Below are 21,596 nucleotides of genomic sequence, written 5' to 3'. Positions count from 1 at the left end.
AACCAAAAAAAAAAAAAAAAAAAAAAAAACAAGAATATGCATTTGAACAACAACAAAAAAGTGATAAAAATGAGTTTTCACAGTGACAGGTAAAGAAATCTGGCTTTTATGCAGCACTCTGAGGTTTCATTTCATTGATTCAGGGTGTCCTTGATAAAAGCAAACTGTGCTTCACTATATGCCAAAAATCTGTTCTTTTACTTATCCCCCCTCCCACTCTTTTGGAATCAAACAAGGAAAAAGCTTCCTAACTGTTCCTCCCAGCAGGTTAATGGGCACCTGTGTTCTGATTTCTTGCACACGCTGCCTGCTCTGGCCCCGTGTAAAGGTAGGGTATCAGCATGGACGGTGACACAGTAGGAATGACCTTTCACTAATCACTGCGCCTCAGCAACTACTGGCACAGCTCATTATGAAAAGGAATCCTTCAATGAGCTGCCTTTCAAATGTAGTCGCACTTTGATTTTCTTGAGAACAAAGATTATACTTTTACATAAAAGCTTCTGATGCACAATTCTGTCAACTGGGGTACTAAAGTAAAAAAAAAAGGTACCCTGTTAATTGTCTGTCATTATCAAGGGACTACAAACTGTATCAAATATAGGACTGCAATCTTGGCTTTCATTATGGAGGTCAGAACATTTTTATTGACTGCCTATTATTAAAATGTTAGAGGTATGTCAATCATTTTGGCTGTACTAGATATAGAAATTTGCTGGAAATCCTCCAGTAATCAATCCTATTAAAATAACAACAACAGCAACAAACAATGACTATATAGCTTACTATAGAGGAATTCTCAGCCCCCTCACCTTATAACTGTTACACACATGGAAGGGTAGGTAGGAAATGCAAAAAGTAGAAGAACCACTTATGAGCAACTGATTCTAATTTTAAAGCTAATAAGTCTTTGTTTTTGTTCCCTGCTTCTTTTCTCTGCCCCAGACAATGCATGGTCAAAAGGAAAAACAGGCTTCAGGACTTACCAGCCATTTGCTGAATGCCACTGAATGCACCCAGATTGCTGGAAGAGGTGGCCTGCTGCAGAAGCTGCAAATGAACACACAAATGTCAAGTCAGAACATTGCAGAGATGAGGACAAAGTAACTTCCTCATTAAACTGCCAGCAAACTCTGCTTCCTTTACATTTATGTGGCCGGTTGCGACTGCTGCAATTGATGGACTGAAGGTCCCCAGAGCTGGGGCTGTAAATCCATATTAATGTCTAATCTCTATTAAGAAACATAGACACTTGGGGAAACTCACTAACACTGCTGCCTTAAAACAATTAATCAATTTACTCTTTTTAACAACCAGGTGTTAAATCTATTGAAACCAACATAGCATGACTAATTATATCTCTCTGTAGTCTAGTAGTTACCATAACTCATCTCTGTCAATCAAGGTCCATCCCCTCCTCTTCTACTTTTCTTCACAGTTCAGCTTTCTTTATCCCTTATCAGAAGCACTTGGGTTACTGACTCTTAGGCCAACATGAAGATCATCATGATAACTATAGACATAAGTGTATCTGTCACACTCTTACACATACAGCCACATCCACATGGCCAAGAAAATGGTCAGCCATTTTAAGATGGTCTTCACTGGCAGAGAGAACCTATTATTTATCAAAACTTGGAATTAGCTACCTGTCTATATATTGAAGCTATGCATTATACATCAGAATCTTTTTAAAAAGAAATTAATATGGTTGTTAAAAAGTCTGCGTTTTCCCCTGAAAACACCTTTTTTTCCTGTCACATAGAATCAGTGGGTGTTACAGGTTAAGGCATGAGGTTCCAGTTCCCATCCAACTTAGTTGAGCTGTAGGTTAGTTCAGGTGTTACACTATGAGGATGGAACACAGTTACCTCTCATGTTCCAAAGTACCTGCATACCAACAGATGAAGATTTACCAAATTACTACTAGAATATTGTTATGGAACTATGTGCTTAAGAGGAACAGGACAAATTCCAAGATGCATTAGAAACAGCTTTCAGAACATATTTGGAGCTGTGTGAAACAACATAGAACACTGATGTTCCTATGGGAGAGTAAAGATTTCTTCCATTTGATAAGAAAAATTCTATGGTTGGATGAATTTTAAAAAATGAGAATGTATTAAGTGATGTAAAAACACCAAGCATGGTGTTTTTAAACATTAGATGTTTTTAAAAATTAAAGTTGTAGGGCCTGGGTTGTGGCTCAGTGGCAGAGCGCTTGCCTAGCATGCATGAGGCACTGGGTTCGATCTTCAGCACCACATAAATATAAAGGTATGTATCCACCTAAAACCTAAAAATAAATATTTAAAAAAAATTTAAAGGTGTAAAATTAAATTAGCTTTGAAGACATTTTGAGAAATTAATAACATCTGTTGAGGTAAGGGAAAATACCTGGACTGTCACACACACCAAGGATTATTTCCATGGATAAGTAATCTTTGGTGAGCCAGGGCCAGTATTTGGGCTCCCAATGGAGGCAGGGGATGCCTTAAAGGCCATGAGCCCTTTCAGAGGACAGGACTTTCAAAGGGAAGGGTTAAAGCAAACACGGGTAAGAAAGAATTTGTGCCTATCAGGAGAGAAAAGAGAGTTTATAACAATGCATTTTTATAAATGATGTTAAAATTAATTCTTTTTCAGGTATGCAAATAATTTGCAGATGTGGTCACAGAGACATGCACCAGAGATTTCTGTGAACTGTGGAGTGCAGTGACATATGGGAATCCTGAGGGCAGGCACTTGCCTCGCCTCTTGGTTCTCAGAAATGGTAGAGCAGGAAGCTTGACTCTCACAAACAATGAAAAGGCAGGCATGGATCAATCTTGGATACGAGTTCTGGTCCACACAATCAAACTGATGGACTGTAAACATTCCAACAGCATGAGTTTGTGAAAACACAAATTGTTAAGTAGAGCATATGTAGATTTTAGCAAGATGTCTGACAAAATCTTTCATGGTATCTTCAAGGATAAGATAGAGAAATGGCCAGAAGGTGACAATAAACTTGGTCAATGCTTTTGCTAACAAACCAGATGAAGACAGGAAGAGCATGCATCTCATCCATTAACCAACAGCTGTTCCACTGCAGACCCCTCTGGGCACTGGGGGTGGATGGGTAAGAAGGTAAAGCTACTTAGTCTCTGAGCCTCCCTTTCCTTATCTCTACAACAAATAGGACACTCTCCCTTTTCAAGGTAACTGTCTTAGAAAACAGTGCAGTTACTGCTAGAAAGTAAAGCTAATGGATGATCCAATCCTGAGAGGGATAGTTAAAATGTAAGATGACAGAATTAGGACACGTCGTGTGTATGTGCTTGCGTGTTTGTTCTCTTTCTCTTGAGGCTGGAATAAAAGGCCCAGACTCACTATATGAAATTAAATTAATAAATGTGAAGTCTAACATTTAGGCTCCAAAGTAGAAAAATGGAGAGAGAAGCATTCTGTAGCAGCTGGAGTAAAAATATAATTTAGCAGTATCCAATGCCTCCCAGCTCACATTGGACACAGTTACTGCAAATGCCACTCTCAGGCTCCAGGAAGATGTTTTAAATCCACTAGGGGTCACTACTTTGTCCCATTTAGCTCTTACTAGGGAAGTGGCTTAAATTCTGGCCACTGTATTTCAGTAGAGACAATGACTAAGTGAAACAGTAACAGAGGAAACTCTTAGAAAGTAAAAGTTTAGAAAGAAGGGATGCTAAGGAATGGCCAAGGGAAATGGGTCTGTTTGGTCTGCAGTGGACCTTATTTCTCTGGTTTCACAAGGAGAAAGTAGGAAACAGTTGATGTACTCAAGGTGGGACCACTGGGAAGGCTTGAAATGCAGACTCAAAGTCCCAGGAGATCTCAGAAGAGGTCCTGACAGGTATCAGCCTTCCAGCTAGTCAACATCCTTAGCTCATGGGCCATCAAGCATGCTGTGTCTTCTTTCAGAACACGAGGTTTTAGGATGCCTTGACATACTGGGTAGGAGTCTAGCCCAGGGGACTTTGCCCAGCATGTTAGGCAAGGACTAAATCGGTCACGTTCTTATGCTAGCCAATTTAGCTTGGGAAAATATTCTGCATACTTGGTGGTTTCAATAATTCTCGAGACTCAAAATGTATGGAAAATGAATTCTTGAGCATACTCAGTAGCCAACGGGGTTTCGTGGATCGCAGGGTGTGTTTCTCTCTTGGGTGGGGAGCACTTACCGCCAGGTACTGTGGGGTAAGTCCGCCCAGCCCTGTCAGGTTCCCCCAGGTGGCAGTGTTGAGCTGCTGCATCTGCTGTGCCAGCTGCTGTTGGAGGCGCCTTTGCTCTTTGTCCTTCTGGGTATCAGCAAACTTCACCACGATCGGTGAAGAGCAGCCCTGTGGTCAGACACATTGGAAAGCGAAGAGGAAGTTACAGCTGGGTCGCATCCTCTCGGGGCCCTCAGTCAGCACCGGATCTATCTCTCTCAACTCAGAGCACATGGAATGGTCTGGGATGGTTTAAAGATGGTTTGATATTCCTTCTTCTTCTCTGAATAGTACTATCAATAGAACACTCCAGATCCTGTCCTGGGTTTCGTTGGGGCATCTGCTGGTTGCTTTCCTGCTCTGATCCTCATACTGCCTCTCCTTCTCTCCTCCTGCATCTTCCTTCAGCCTTCCAGGACCTCCTTTGAGACAAAAAGACCTGATCTATGTCTAAGCTTCATGGCTGGCTGTCTGAAAGATGGCCTTGCCTCTGTGTGTCGGCCTGTTTATACCTGAGCAAAGGACAAGGGGGCAGCATCGTCATGGGAATAAGAATGTCTCTCATTCATCTTTTCTAAAAACTCCTTCCAATTTTTAGTTTCATATGTTTGAACAACAATAACAGAGAAGTGGGTTTCATTTTAGGAATGTGGATGAAGGAAGGAAGGAGATATTCAGAAAATATAGGCACTGACCAAAATAACTGTTCACATGTTTTCAGAAAGGCCTCTCTTCTTCCTCCCATGTCTCATCTCTCTATCCAAAGTCTCTAGAGCTACTGCAAACCAGCAGAACCAGAAGCACATTCTAGTCAAAGGAGAGATGTTATGAATGGCAGGAGGAGGATTCTGGGTGGCTTCTTTCCCTGATGAACCTCACATTTCTAGCAGCTTTTTCAGTTTTAATGTCCTTGAAAAGGCAGAGAGCAGGGGTAGCGAGAAATGGCCAAAGACCCTATTCTAGGATGATTTTGTTTTGGAGGCAGACACATTCTTTGGGGGAAATAACTGGCCTAGTACCTCAAGCACCATGCTTCTTTCCTAAGCACCTTTGAAACTGCTGCCACTTGGTAAGAACGCAGCAGAAATGGGCCTCCTACCTCCCTGGCTCTTTCTGGGTCTTGGTGTGGCCTGTCTGCACACTACGTCACTGTGAGAGCTGTTAAATTTTGCTGAGGTAAAAAGAAGTAATTCTACTCAAGGGATTAAACAGAAACTTTTATTGAAACTCAGCATGCTGACAGACCCCTTTCTCTCCTCTTAGAAATGTGATATTCTATTTAAATAATCTTTTCCTTTTCTTTCCTTTTAGGTAATTTTTGTTTCTTCTAGAAAACAAGCTTATACCCCTCCCTCCCCCATCACCTTGGGATGTAGCTGTCAATGCATGAGACCATGGTGCCTGTTATTGGTGGGGGTGGTGAGAAATGTGAGATGAGTGTTTTAGTGAACTTCCAGCTTAAGAAGTCTTCAGCTCTGGTAGGCAGAGTCACGGTACAGAAAGTTAAGTGTCAGTAAATTGCTTAAAAATAACATTTCTACCATTAAAAAAAATCTGTACTTCATTTTTAAAATCGGCTCTATATTTCAGCACTTGGTCATTTTATTTTATTTATTTGTGGTGCTAGGGATGGAACCCAGGGTCTTGCACTTGGCCTCAACCACTGAGCCACCTTCCCCGGCACTTTGTCACTTTACAGAGGGCAAAATACTCTGAAAATGGAAATTAGAGAGAGAAGGTTTTGCATGGAAAAAAAGGTGTTACTGTTGTATTAAATGTGTCCCTAACAAATAACAGCATCCCCTCCTAATAGTACACTTATTTTTTTCTTGCTTAAAATACTAAAAAAGCGATATAAAGGCAGAAGATTAGAACCAATGATTATGGCTTTTAAAATGTCTCATTTAAATCATGAAAGAGAAAAGGGGGGTAGAGTGCAGGGAGGTGGAGAGAGAGAAGGTACAATGTAAAAGTGTTTGAAAGACTTTATTCTTATAATATTCACATCATTTTAAATTAAATAATACATCTTGGTTAAAGATGTATGCCAGAGTCCTGAAAATAATGTGATTAGTTAAAAAGCCAAACAAATATAAATGTGTATTTATAATGTAATTGCATAGCACCTAATCTTCTACTTAAATGTCAATTTTTAAAAATTAAAGTGTCTGGGGGCCCTTTTGTTTAAGCGTTGATGTCCAATTTTAAAAACAACAGATATATTAATGATAAAGGATAAAGGATTTCTTAAGAATAAATAGGCCCCATTCCCTCTAATGGATCTTTCCAGTATGAAAGCCTTGTGTTCCTCCGTTTTGGTTCATGTCCAGTGCTGCCTTATGATCTCCTAGAGGAGCACAGGAGACCCAGGCCACATCCATATTCTCTGTATTATCACTTGGGGATTCTTGAGTGAAGGGAGGGTATGGCAATGTTTCTAACAGAGCTGAAAGGACTTAGGTTAAAAAATTCACTAAGGGGAGACCAAATTGGGTGTAAGTCCCTAAATTACAGGAAACAAAAATAATTAAGAATGAAACACATGTATGAAAGATCAATTCAGGTAATGTTTTTTTTACCCCTAACAGCACTTTCACTTTAATCTCCAAGTTGAAAAATAGCTGGAAATCCCCAATAATGGAGCGGCCTATGAGAAAAAGGGGAACCAAAACATTATCACATATGTGATCGCAATGTTGTACAAGATTGGATTCCTAGAGATTTCAAATCCTGCTAATCATTTCCTATCATGGCCGATTTTCACCTGAGCTTGCCTTCAGGTAGGGGGGGAGGGAGTGTCTTAAAAATGCATTGCACTGAAAGGAAAACACATCGATTATATAGGATGTTAGGAATATCAAAGTCAAAATGAATATTCAAAAGACAGTAGGCTTTGCAATGCTGATATCACAACTCAGAAAAGTACAGTAAACACTTAATGACAATGCCATGCACACTCCTTTCCCCTTGCCACCCGCTTTTTGATTCACTACAAAAAAGTTGCCCACAAAACAAGACGCATGATGATCACTTAGCTCCCAGCATGCTTTGGGAGGTGCAGCATTGCAAAAAAAAAAAAACAAAAAACAAAAAAAAAAAACCAAACAAAAACTAACAAAAAAAATAAAGCCCCAACAAAATGGGAGCACAAAAGAAGCTCGAACAATTTAATATTTTTTTTGCACATTAAATAAAATTGAAAATATCTTTTTTTGTTTTCAAAAAATGAAAAAAACATAGCTTCAGATAATACCACAAGGCCACCACCTCCAGAGATCACCCACACACAAAGATACAGTGTACAGAACACAGCAGAACATGCACTCCCAAATGATTCTATCAGACAGTACAGAATAAGTAACGGCATATCACTCTTGGAATGCTTTTGTGCAAAATTTAGAAAGGCCATGACCCAAATCACAGACTAAAATACAGAGCCATCTATCTACATTTGTAGGTATGCATCCACACCAGAGTGTTTATCTTTCCTTAAAGTCACTCTCATCTCATTAAGAGATCAAATTTGAGCCTTCATAAAGGTTTCTTTGCTATTGCTCATCTTTAAGTATGGAGACCAATCTAATTTTTTTCTGGGGACTCTCAAAAATTAGCATCACGCTGTGAAGTGGGAGAAGTATTAACTTTCTCCACCATTCTTAACATGCAAAACCAGAATTTTATCTGACTAAATTACAGGTAGGTTGGTCCTGCATTGAAAAGAGAACCTTTTGACTTAGTACAGGGCAAGCAGCTCTGTGGGTGGGGGCTGTAGCTGTTTCACCCGCGCCAACCCTGGGGAAGGGATGCATTTGATCTTTTAGGTCCAGAAGGACACTTTGCTTAAAGTGCCCAGTGACTATATTGCAGGACCTGGGCTGCTCCATACAAGGCTCAAAAGATAACAGTAGAGAAAGTGGAAGGTTTTTACTAAATGCATTTCAAGTCATTAGGGGGAAAATGCAGAGAGAAGAGGAAGAGAGAGAGCAGAGACAGAGAGGAAAGTGGGGTGGAGAGGGAGAGAGAGGGAGGAAGGGAGAGTAGGAGGAGGATGAAAATGAATGGATAAAAAGCAAGATGGTGAAAGTTTAAATCTGTGATTGTCATGTGAACAATCCACACAGGAGAGAATTGCTTTACCATTCCCCATCATTTGCACAAAGAAAACAAAGAAAGGGCAGATGATACAGTACCTCCATGGTCTGAGACTGATGCATGGCTTTGATTGCATTCTGTGCCATTGCCCTTGTAGAAAATGTGACAAACGCACAGCCTGTGGGAAACAAGGGGACAGGGAGCAGGAAAGACAAAAAACAACAAGACAAAAGGGTTGGACGCTTGTTAAACCAACACAGTCTACGAGAACTGCCACAAGACGACACTGTTCTCAGTAGTACATAAAAATAAACAACTTCTCTCTTTGGTTTTATCTTATTTTGCTTTTTATTCTCAGTGCTGACTTGCTAATCTGACCAAAGCAGAAAGATTTATTTAGTTTTTTTTTTTTTTAAATGGCAACTTGGGGAGGAAGTTGGGTACTCCTTTTTTTTTTGTTTGTTTCTTTTTTCAGCCACAGGGTTTGAAATTAGCAAGACCTACTTTGCATTTGCCAAAATAAAATGTTGCTATTTTCCATTTTCTCCTTGGCTAAGGATCTTGACACTGAGGGCATCCATACATCAGGGCTTTGTATTTCAAATTCTGTTGTTAATTTTTAAGAAGTAAATAAGAAAATACTCATACCAAGGGCAAACTAGTAAATTTCAAGAGTTCAAAATATCAGCAAATAAATATATCTAATTCCTTCTAGGCAGTTAAAAAAATCAATACATAAGAATATAAGTTGATGCTATTCAAATGCAAATGAATATATCAAATCCATTACAAATGACTTATTATTAACAAAAACCAATGCACTATTACTCTGAGAATATTCAATAGTGTGTATAAAGTCAAATTACAAAGTCTGCATTGGATTTGTTTGTATGAAAACCTTTATGGTGTTTCAAAGTTGTGACTTTCTGAAATCTGAGAGACTCGATCTACAATCTAACATACACAAGACAATGCACATTTCTCTGAATGTCTACTTTGAGACCTGCAAAGCTTCCTATGTTAATTTTTACTGTGCTCTTAAATAACTAGAATCTATGGTGCCAGTTCCAGCTTCTTGTAAGCGGCATTGGCCACCATGCAGGTCACCGCTCCAACTACACGGCTCATTGCCCTTTGCACTAATAAAAACACTGCCTTCTGAAATTTACATTTTATTCATCATACACCCTTGGGCTTCTTAGAGAAAAAGACTGTGAAATTAATGCAGATTCAGGCTGATTTTATAATAATACCACAGCACACTAAAAGCTTAGCTAAAGCAATACAGACTTATTTCACTTATGATCTCTAATGACTTTAAAAGTGCATTGATTTTCAGCTTCTTTAGCCTTGCACAGTTTGAACTTAGGTATCAGAGAATAATTTAGTGTTCCACTCAATTTCCTCAAAACATTATTATTATTACTACTTAAAAGATTTCCAAATGAAGCAGATCTAAACACTGAGAGGCTGAAGTCTATTGTCATTTCAGAGTGAATGCATGAAAGCAGAAATCTGGCATCAACAATATGAGATTGTTGCCCCTGTGGCCAATAAGCAAAATAGAACATTCTACATTCAAACAACCAGCAGATTGTTTGGTTTATGTAAATCAATTTGTGAGCCATAAAACATGTTTTCTTCTTTTGCTCTGCATGTGTACCTGGTGAGATTATCAAGTCAATACTGTCATAGCACCTTTTAATCAAACAGTATTAAGAGAAAGCAGTGCCTGCCCACTACCCCCAACGCACAATGACATCCAGTCATGAAAATAAGTCAATGCATTTTTTTTTCCTTTTTTGCATCATACTGTAAAATCATACACAAAAACTCTCTGTACGTGGGAAATTCATCTTGCATTCACCTCCCGATTAAGAGGGCCTGAAGAAGCCGGAATGAAGTCTACTTGCCATGGATGTGAGCCGTCTCCTAGTTCTCTGACAGGAGAGTACTGGCGAAGCTTACTATTTAAACATGCTGCCTGTACCTAGGCTGACTGCAGCCTTTGTCATCAATAAAAGCAATTTAGTGGCCTTCTCTAAGGCATCTAGACGATGTGGGTAATAGAGTGTGAGACAGATGACAGTACCTCTCCTGGCGTCCATATCGATGCTGAAGGTCTAAAATTATAGTCTCAAATTTACCATCTGTTTCTAAGTAATCTCTCTCCAAAAATGTTATGATCATCACCGACATTATACAGAGGAAATAATGCTAAGAGATTTCTCTTTTTTTTTTTTTTTTACTTCTTGCCTTGAGAGTACAATGGAGGCGAAAGCAAATCATCTAACGGAGACACATTTGAAACCATGCGAAGCCTGGACTAATTCTACTTTTAATAGTCAAAAAGATAGTGACATTCACTTCATTTGCTCTTATTATCCAGGCACATGGGTCAAACTGACAGTTTCCAATTGGAGGTTAAAAATGCATTAAAAACATGTAAAATGTCAACAAGAATCAATAAGGCATAGTTTATGCATTTTCCACAATTTCATACAAGCAGAACTTTTGTAAGTAACTTAGTGAGAAAGATAAAGCAATTAGCAGGTCTCAGAAGAAAAGTATTAGCAATAGAACAATAAAATTAAATCTCTACAAACTTGAACCATTGCCCTTTTCTCTATGAAACCTGCAATTAAAAACTTGACTGATGCTTCTCATTATACAATCCTTACCCCATCCAAAAACTGATCTGACAAATCTGATGACTTCTTTAACCTTTTTATTCTATTGGCAGTGGTGCAGTGAGAGGAGCTGTCTCCTTAGGGGCTTCTGTCAAGTTCTGTACTTGTGTGCTCTGCTCAATTACTTAAGAGAAAAAATTACCGTGTCACTTATAAAGTGGGAGTACATGTTGAAAATGCACTCACTATGCCACATTGGACGAAGGGCAACTTCAGAACCAAATGTTTCTTGGAAGAGTGGCTTGTTAACCTTTGTAATTTCACTAAAACAGGAGTTCACGGTAGTCCCAGGGATAGATTTTAATTTTCCTTTCAACACCGCTGAAAACACAGTGATGGCTTTAGGATTAGGCCTCCAATCTGTGGCTTTTTATGAACATGGGGTCACGTGAGCTTCTACCATTGTAACTGGCTGCTGGCTTTTCCTCACAAGCTAACTGGATGGTTTTCCATTGGAAAGAAGTAAGTCAAAATTGGTCCTCTCTTCTGGGTGGTGGAGGTTTCTGAGTCTTGAGAGGACATAACCCTGATCCTGTAGAGTTGGCCCTTAGCTATTTTGGACTGTTGAGTGTACTAGCTCAGTCATCAATTCCCTGACAAGTAAAATGCTGGAGAAATCAGACTGGGGGTAAAAAGTACAAGTTCAAAATAACAAAGGTGCATTTCTCTCTTTCTTTCTTTCTTTCTTTCTTTCTTTCTTTCTTTCTTTCTTTCTTTCTTTCTTTCTCCTTTTTTTTTGGTTTGGGTATGAATTTGTGTGAATATGCAATTACACAGCAGCAAAAACAAAAATAAAATTCACCTATAAATGTGGCCAACCTGTTAATTTACCTTGAGATTACTAATAGGAATGAAAGGAGTTGAATTCCTTTTATTTCGGTGAGGTTGCCTTCTTGCTGCTAAAACAGATGGATGATTGACTGGGGAAAGGTTTCACAAAGTAATTTCCTCCTACAGACAGGGTCTAAGGAAAGCACGTAGCCCTGTCACAGAGAAGATTCTGGAACACATCTATTATACTTGTCATTTCATTTGAAAGGGTATCTTAACTCAGGTGTTCTACCATTTCTTTCAGCTGTAAGAGAATTTTACAGAACTATGAATTCTTGCTTCACACCCCCTCCCCCCAAAAAAGTATAGGTACTTTTAAAAGCACAAGCAATGTCAGGGCTCCTTGCTTTTTTTGCTACTTCTTTGAAAAAGGTGTGGCAGCCTGCTACATTTCAACTGAAAGAAACATAATTTAACGTAACTTATGCAGCAGGGAAGAGATTTTAACCTATGGAAACTTGTTTATTAATTCCCTGTCAGTTGAACAAAGGCATTAATGCAGTCGATTTTTCTTGTTGTATCATTGTAGCCGTGGCAAGGGTGATTGAACACATGGTATCAGCATAATAGTGGGACATAAAAATTAGTCCTCCACTGCACCAGCCCCAGTGTTGGGTTAGTTTATTAACACTGGTGTGGAGATGTCCTTCATTATGGCACCTGAACCTACTTAATAGCTGGCAAGATCTCATCACTGAGATAAGGTTGGAAGATTGAATTCAGAACAAGATGGCAAAAGGCAGTCAATACTCCAGGGGGTATGTGATAAAAAGTTTCCACATATCTGAATGTTTAGGTATTGTGTGGACAGGGCTAACATAATCAAAACTGAGTCTTCTCCGTGTAGATGTTTGGGCGGTCAAAAGCCCTGTCCTAACATCTTGATCAGATACAACAAAAACAGATGAGGATTTAATGGCTAACTCCAGTCTGTGCTCTCCAACATCCCCGCAAATATTGCCAATTCATTTGTCAAGGGTTTTGGCAGGGGAATGTTGGAACACCATAAACACAGCTGGAATATTCTTAAACAAGCAGAAAGTTACCTTAAATGGTAGTGAAGATTTGACTACAGTTTATGGGAATGAAAAATGAAATAAATTTCTTCACTGTCTCCACAGTGAAGATAATTACAGATAATTCAACGGCTATAGTACAGAAAACCTTGTAGGATGTACCTAGACAGCCCATTCTGACTGTAGGATTATGGGTGAGAACTTGGATACGTTAGGAAATCAACATGCTAAGCTGACAATGTCAGACCAATACACTTGTTTAGAAACAGAGTTTTGCTTTTGTGAGCAAACATCTCATTTGGGTTTAATGGGTGGGCCTGTGGTTTCCTGCTGGTGTTTGCAGTGAAGGTTCCCCGCAGCAGGCCTCGAGAGGTCACGCTGCCATGCACAGGAGTCTGAGTATCATGAAGCTTCCTGAAAGCACCACAAACCATATTTTCCAAAACAGAAGAAACAGAAGAGAGGGCAGAAAGAATGGGTTACCGCCCCCAAGGGAGATGCCTACTTGGATGTGGGTAGATTGTCTAAAGTGGGGCGGAGTCCTAACCTCGAAGAGGAGCTTCATGTGCTTGGCAGGTGCTCAGTGGTTTTTGAGAAGCAAGTCTCCACCATTTCCTGAGATTGCTGCCCTGGAAGGTGGGATGGGGCTGGGGCTGGTGACCAGCAATGGGACTTTAAAAATAATCTTTCTGTCCAAGGTGTAGATGATAGTTATTATTATTATTTTCTTTTAGAAAAAGACAGTGACTCTAACTTAAGGTCTAGCAGGGTGTGACAGGTACATCTGTGGGCCCTGTTGGTCCTCCATGCTGATGCAGTGAGGATAAGAGTCGGCAAGCCTGGGAAACCTCAGCATAATGCATACTAGGGAGGAGCTGAGACTACTGATGTGCCCGAAGAAATGACACTTGAACCCGTAGGGGAGCCAGTGAGGCTAAATGCTCCCTTTGTTTCCATTGCTACAGTTGAAGTGCACAAAAGCAGGGAAAGGAGCAACCACCGGGTTGCACCTCACCCTCCTAACCAAATATTCTGATTTAAGAACTTTCTTACTGCATAGTTTATAACGTGGTTTGATTTCAGGAGGTGCTTTTCAGAGCAGCCAAGCTTGTGTCGCTTAATATTCATTTATTTTCTAAATAGCGGAGCCAGCAATAGACATTGGGAAAAAGAAATGCTGAGTGCCCTTTATCTGTGACACCGTTAATGGGAGGCACTTATCAATATTTGATTGAAAACTGAAATTCTTTAATGAAAGCAAAACAGTAGCACGAAGAGAATTGTTCTTTTTAACAAATACACTGATTCAGGAGCAGGCCCCTGTAACCAGGAGTCCCCGGGTCCCGCTAATTGAAAAAAAGTACCACTGTCTGTCTTTATATTTCAGAACAAATGGTTATAAATGAGTATTTTCTTTTTTCCATTAGGGAATTCTCATCAGTTCACCAAAAATTATTTTTCCGTTAAAATGAAGCGGGGAGGGGTACTCTCCTCTTTACATCGGGCCAGCATTTGCATAAAATATTGATGAGTGGGCTCCCACAACTTGTTTCAGAAACAAGCTGCTTCTGGTGTCAAGTGCTGGCTAATCAACCAAATGGCACATCAAATTAGCTAAATTCTCCTTTTAAATACGTGTGTCCTGCTCTTTCCCATGGAAGTCGTGGCTGCTTTCAAATCCTGTGTGCAGAAAGAGCTAATGTGTGCTCCGGGAGCTCTCAATGCCATGGGGCAGCAGTGCTGATAATTCCTGTACCTACAGGACAGAGGGACACAGTGACATGGGAGCCAGGTGCAATGGGCCGGGCCGAGCAGAGCCTAGCACTTCAGCTCCTAGCTCTCTAAGCCAGGTGGATGTGAAGTTTAGACAGAGGCCACCACCCCTGCGAGCAGTGACTCTCTACAAGAGGAGCAGGGCAGAGATTTTCCTGCTATCGTTAATAACACTTGGGAAACTGAGGAATAGAGCTAGGAAAAGGAATCAACTAAGGTCACGTGTCGTGTCAGACTGGAACTTGGGGTCAGTGAGCTCTAAGCTGCCATAATTCTCACTGTGATTACTTCAAGGGCCTCCCTTTTTGTCCTTTCTCCATGTTTTATACATTGGGGAATGAAAAATGCCACTATGCTAACATGGGACTGAGAATAATAGCAGCAGGGACTAGGGATTCCAATTAAACCAGCAGCAAAAAGAGGATCACAAAAACGTCATCATGTCTTTCCTACATCCTTCCTCTCTCACTACACTATCTCTTCAAAGTGTATTCTTTTTATTTTTATTTATTTATTTTGTGTGTTGGGGATTGAAGCCAGGGGTGCTTAACCACTAAGCAACATCCCTAGCCCTTTTCAAATATTTTATTTAGAGACATGGTCTTGCTGAGTTGCTTAGGGCCTTGTTAAGTTGCTGAGGCCAGCTTTGAAATTGTGATTCTCCTGCCTCAGCCTCCCAAGTTGCTGGGATTACAGGCATGCGCCACTGTGCCCGGCCCCATGGTATTGTCTGCCTGAGTGTGTGGATGGAGATGTTTACATGCACAAAACGACAGCAGGACAATCTGATGGCCAGGTGTGATAAGAGTTGGCCTGGCCTGTGTCCATCACAATGATGGACGATTCTGGTTGATAGTGGCAGCAGCCACAGGTACAGATGAGCCTCAGACACTGGATCTGCCATTTAGGTATTCTATTTAATATCTGTTCAGCTTTTAGAAAATCACTTCTTTGAAGCGAGGGTTAAATAACCAGCATTTCAGAAGTGTCACAGAATGCTAAACTGCGATTTCCTTGCTGCCCTTTTTGATCCCCCCACTTTAAGCCATCTTCCAAAGAAAATTCAGGGATCCAAATATGGGTTCTGCTCTGCCTCCTCTTAGTTTTCCTCTAGACTACCTCCATTTTGGGGCTCTGGAGGTAGATGTAGGTAGAACTTTTGTTCTCTGGGCCTTCAATTCTCAATTCTAGCAGCTGACATCACGAAGCATTATGTCAAAAAACAAAACAAAACAAAAAACCAAAAACCCAAATGTTCTTCCTCGCATGGTGCTAGAATTAGGTAAAACTAGTGAGATGGGGGAACATTGGCACCTTATACTTACGGCCCAACTTTTTCTTTCTGCATGTGGCTTGGGTGCTACTGATGGCCCAGAAGCAGAACTTGAAAGTGAACACAGTTCCTAATGTGCCCGATGGAAACTGCACTGGGAACTGTGCTGAGAAGAGAAGGAAAACCTCCCCATGTTTCAAAAATGGGGATTTCTTAAAAACAAACAAACAAACAAAAAAACCCTGAAAAATGTTTTGCACATAGGATTCCACGTCAGATTGGTCTGAAACCTGCAGTCAGACAACTGTTAACACGCATGTCAACCTTCGTGCGTGGTTGAGGGAAGGAGGTTTGTGTGGTCTTGTCAAGGAGGAGGCAGACGTGGGAAGAGAACGGCCAATTCCAGCTATTTCCTAGAGTTGCTGCAAAAACACTGGTCTTCATCCTGGCTCCCAGCCACAGCTTTTACTTCCATCATGGTAGCAAAGGAGAGCCCACAATCTTCTTCAGAACAGGCATTTTTCTGTCTTGGGCTGGGGACTGCAGGGACTTCACTCTTTGAACCTTGGACAGACCCAGTTACACGAAGCCCGTATCTGTCCTGCCCTGCACATGAGCAGTGACACTGCTTCTTGGCTTGGATGGCTGTTAAGAAGAACATCCCCTTACGGTTTCCTTCAGGCACAGGCAGCCAGCCAGAAGACTAAGGTGGAAACACACAAAGCCGTTCTCACCCTCCACATCTCCTCACCCCTCAAAATCTACTTCAATTTGAGGTTGAAAAGGGATGTGCAGTAACGGGGCAGCCCGTCAGCTTCCCCTGTGACAGTGATGACCTGAACTAATATGCTGGCACTCAGACCTTCTCTACCTGGGAAGTAAAAGGTGATCACTTCAGCTACTGTGAAAAAGTTCAGGCTGGATAACTTCATCACATGGGACGTATTACAGGGTGACCTCCTGCTGTACGCCGTGCCTACATCTATCTTGACTGTGACACAGAGCTCCAATTAGCACTTAAGGAAAGAGGCTTCATACAAGGCACACTCACCTCGACTCAGCCCGTCGGGTCCCCGGAGAATCCGGCATTCTTCGATCTGGCCAAATGGAGAAAACATCACTCTGATATCGTTCTCATTACATTTCTTCGAAACCATTCCTATGAACAGTTTTCTGTCTTCCACGGCTAGGAGATGAAAATAATGAATGAGAAAAGCCCATTTCATCTTTTTTTCTTGTAATCAATGCTTCACTACTACAGCAAACCAGGACCCTGCCAGGCGAGATGGATCACAGTCCTAAGGCTAAGTCAAAACCCCAGCTTGTCTTCTTCCTCCACCCTGCACCTCATCTGGACTGTCCCTTCACCTTGCCCTCTCAAATGCTTCACCTCTCCGCAAGCCTGCTCTTGCTAATACAGATATCTTCTTAGGGCTCAGAACCCTGGGAGGTCCCTTTCACAAACACCAGGTGTTGGCTAGGATTACGATGTAACTGCTAAACGCCACGCATTTCACAGAGACGTTTTTGGATGCAGATTTTAGTTTGGGGTTTTCGTAGATTTTTTTTTTAACTCTAATGACAGGGAAAGATAAAGGTCAGGAGAGGGAAAACAGCAGGAGCAAATGCTGTGAATCAATACATGGAACTTCATCAACAAAGACTCTAAGGGAAGAAAACATTCCCCCCCCCACCCCGTTTCTAAAACCTTAGTCCTCACTGATGTGGAGAAAAAGAAGAGATCCTAGAGTCCTGCTTCTCTGCAGTCTAGGACAGTCCCGCCCATGGCAGGGACTGTGGAGTGCTAACTAGGTTCCACACCTGGGAAGCCATTCTAGCAAGGAGAGAAAAGAACAGGCAACTGCTACCCGAGAATCACCTTGATGGTCCATGATGGGAAACCTTGATGAAAGAAGAGGGAGAAAGGACTGCCACTATTCCAGCCACTTGAAAGAAGGATTCTTGAGGGACAGAGAGATGCATTTGGGGATCATGACAAGATGTGCAAATGGGAATGTGACAGGGGAAAGATGAGGCAAGTTTTACTTCAGATGATCTGGGAAATTTTCCTGAAAATCTCCACGCTTGTCCTCAGGACATGTGACCTACATTTACCCTGAAAGGCAGGGTTATAACTCATTTCAGGACAATGCGTGGAGGCTTTTTTAGGAGACAGACCTTTTTTTAGGGCATCATAGAAGCCTATGGGGAGAAGTCCTGCTTATTTTCCATTGCTTCATTTCAATTAAAAAAAAAAAAAAGAAGAATGAAAAAAGGCTAGCCAGGCACCCTCAGACCACGGAGAACCCTGGCCTAGGGGAAGGGTGCTGTCCCAAGGTGCTGTGCACAAACCTTTGTTCTGAACCCGAGTCATAATTACGTCACTGCTATTCAATTGGCTTTTATTTCTGTTTTTTATAGTTCTTACCTGGACAGTATCTCATTTTCACTTAACCAATAAATATTTACTCTAGACTTATGGGGGCCGGTTGCTTCTGGAACCCAAGTTAAAATACGTGGTGTGGTCCCTTGGGAGGTCTGTTCATGGGACAGTGGTGTGACTTGGTGGACCACGCTGAAGCTGCTCTCTCTGGCTGAACGCTCAGCAGTGACCCAGGAGTCCCACAACTGTGCTGTCCAGTACTCAGCTAAAGATACGTGTGACCACAAAGGCCCCAAGGGGGCTAGTGTTATCAAGGAAATGTTGATAAAAGTCCCACGTAACTAGTATAACTCTGGTGAACCTAGACCCTAAATGAAACAGCTACATGTTCTTTGTCACAGGAGACACAAGAGACATTTTGTCTTGTCTGTCTCCAAGACAGATCCCTGAGGCCTTGGCAGGGGGAAAGGTCTTGCCTAGGGTCAGTCTATTCTGGACCATAACCCAGTTTCCTACGCCTGGCCCAGTGCCCTCTTCCCTCTCCTGTGTTTCTTCTAAGTTCAGAGGGAGCAGATGAGACTTAAAGAGAGCAGCAGCGGCTGTGACTGGGAGATGAAGGTTCTAGTTCCAGTGCTGCCATTAAACTTGATGTGCAACCTTGGAGACCTTGGGGACTACCTGACTTCTAGGACCTCAGTCCTGTCATTCATAAAATGAATATATTCTATTCTTTTTTCCTAAGCACTGTAGAGAATGCCTTCTCTGTAGCTCATATCTCCTTTGCATCTCAAACATGAGCAATGAACATGGCAGCCCAGCTATATGCTTGGATTGACAGAAGCATTTGGGCTGGGGATGATGGCGACACCAGAATGGTATGCAGAATCCCTTCCACCCAGTCTCTCCATACCTGTGATAGCTCCTAAGATAACTGAGAAATGTTAGGGCTCTTTGAAGGTCCATTCAAACTAGACCCCGAGAAGCACAGGCAGGGTCTGGATAGACTAGCAGGGGCTGGGAGAATAAGGTACCGAGACTGTCTTTGAGGTGGATGGAGGAAAGCAGCCTGACTTGAGTACAATACGCACTGGCTCCGGCTTCATCTGTAGAGTAGGTGCTGAAGGGATAGGAAGCAACCAGACAGTCAAAGTTCATTGCTCCTGTTGGAGATGCAAAGGAGACACGAGCTAAGGAGGTGATGGGTTCTGATTCTTGGGAGAGAGGCTGTTTAGAACCTGACTCCCCTTATTTACATAAAATTTTTTTTTCCAGTGAAATACTTTTTTCTACCTTTAGAGTAAGTGAAGTACCAATGGTCTACTGTGAACTGGCAGAAGCCAAGTAGTCGAGGGCAAGCTAAGCTTTAGAAACACCATATGCCCCACAGGAGCTTTCTTTATGAAGGAGACTTTGTAGGCTCCAAGGTCAGCATGCTATGATGCCTGGACTCCACACATGAGGACTGTGCCATGTAGGACGTGCTTGAGGAGATAGGTAGAACTGGCCGAATTGGGGCAGAGGAGGGAGGGAAAGACTTCTAGTTTGCAGTTCTTACTACTTCTTCCCTCTCACCTCTGGACTCTCATCCCCATGAAACTATGCCCTGTGTCTTCATGACATTTAAAACAGACAAACAAACAAAAAAAAGTCCTGATGTATTTCTTCTTACCTTGAAGAATCTGATTTTAGTTCTTTTAAATAAAAGCAAATGAAAAATTCTCATTTGGTCCCTGGTTTGACTGGTAAACTTATAATTGCGGTGTTTAACTAAAACAATTCACAGGTTTGAGCTCCAGGGTGATGTTATAGTAAATTAAACATGCGGCTCCTAAGCTAAAAATGATTTTTTCCTAAGATGAATATTAAGAATATGGAAAGCACTTATGAGGGATTCCTAACTTCCCAGCCATCACTAAGGATAACCTCAGCCAGGCAGTGAGGAGGAAGACAAGTCTCATTTTAAAAAACAAGTACTGGGCGAATTTGTGGCTCAGTGATAGAACACTTGCCTAGCATGTGTGAGGCCTCGGATTAGGGAGAAAAAAAGGAAACCCATGTCATCCCATGTATATGCTAATCTAAAGGCTAAATTCCTTCTCTGCACAGGTGGGCTCATGAGCATACATAAAAGAAGCTGGACATTCACAATCTTCTAGTTGCCCAAGTTGCTCTGGGCTTTTTTGTTGGGCCACGTTTGCTTTAATAGAAAAATGGCTATGACCAATTATATTCTGCTTTTCTCTCCACAGAATTTTTCCAGTTTTCCAGGAAAAATGTATTCATAAAATTTATTCCCAGGATTCCCATTCTAAAGATCCCTAACAGCTTTGTAAACATTTAAACATTTTAAATAAGCATAAATATCTTGAATTCACTTAAATTTTTCATCGTTTTTTTGATGATTTTGCTGGTGAGTTTTTCCTAAATATTCATGGGCAATAAGTGTCTCAATTATTTCTTTTAATCTATTAGGATATGGATTACTTAACCAAACCTACTGTATTTGTAATATTCTGCCAGGTATTTTAGGGGAATTAAAAGGGAAAAAAAAAACCCAAACAATGAAAAGGTAAATTCCCTGCCCCTAGGGGAACAGTTACTTCCTCTAGGACAGCCACTGAAGGAGCACAGGGACATATCTCTAGGTATTGGGGGCTCCATCACCCCTAACAATGGCAGAACAGGAAGGGTTCCACACCAGTGGTCACCTGGAAGTCCTTCCCCATGGCACAGTGAGAAAGGGTTAACATTTTAAGTATAAGGGTGACTTTTTAAAGTTAGGGGAATAGAAACTTCATTTTTTAAAAAAAATCACTAATTGTAAGTCTGTGCTAACACCCTGGTGCACAATCTGTCAAAGTCACACCTGGATTCGGGGCTGCCTGAATTAATTAACAACTTTTCAATGTGTTAGTGCTAACATATGGCATTTAATTACTGCCTCCAAATCTGTGAGTCTCTCCACTTTGAATTTCAAAATTATTTCTTTATCTTCCAGTAAAATCAGAAAGTGACTGGACGGAAGCCCCCTGTGATCCTGTTTTTAATGGAGGCTTTCGGGTCTTTACCCTTCCCCGGCAATATTTAGTTATCTGGACTCAGGCTGGCTTTGAACTGGATGCACGGATACTGGAGGTTTGGGAGGCCTTGAGAAAGAGAGACAGTGGTCTTAAATAGTATTTCTCGATCCTAGGCCTCAAGGACTCTTGACAAGTCGTGAGGTTGGAAGGTTAAAGCAGGGTGGATTTAGATGCTCTGTCTGCTGAGTGGTAACAATCCTGTTCTCAAAGAAGCACGGCCCAAGTCAAC

At 41.3% G+C, this 21,596-nt stretch overlaps 1 protein-coding gene across 23 annotated transcripts in view; it reads right to left on the bottom strand.

Moving 5' to 3' along the window:
• Celf2 (CUGBP Elav-like family member 2) overlaps positions 1–21,596 on the bottom strand; it is a 788,139-nt gene that overhangs the window by 58,911 nt on the left and 707,632 nt on the right. For all 23 annotated transcript variants that reach the window (XM_048812770.1, XM_048812760.1, XM_048812761.1 and 20 more), the window contains 4 exons: positions 16,956–17,090; positions 8,420–8,499; positions 4,200–4,358; positions 987–1,050 (listed from right to left, as the gene is read on the bottom strand). In XM_048812770.1, the coding sequence (XP_048668727.1) occupies positions 987–1,050; positions 4,200–4,358; positions 8,420–8,499; positions 16,956–17,090 (438 nt within the window). The remainder of the gene's footprint in view (positions 1–986; positions 1,051–4,199; positions 4,359–8,419; positions 8,500–16,955; positions 17,091–21,596) is intronic.

The sequence above is a fragment of the Marmota marmota genome, unplaced genomic scaffold (assembly GCF_001458135.2).
Source record: "Marmota marmota marmota unplaced genomic scaffold, marMar, whole genome shotgun sequence".
NCBI classification, from domain to species: Eukaryota; Metazoa; Chordata; class Mammalia; order Rodentia; family Sciuridae; genus Marmota; species Marmota marmota.
The sequence above is the reverse complement of the archived record's forward strand: the minus strand, read 5'-3'. Positions and strand labels throughout refer to the sequence as shown.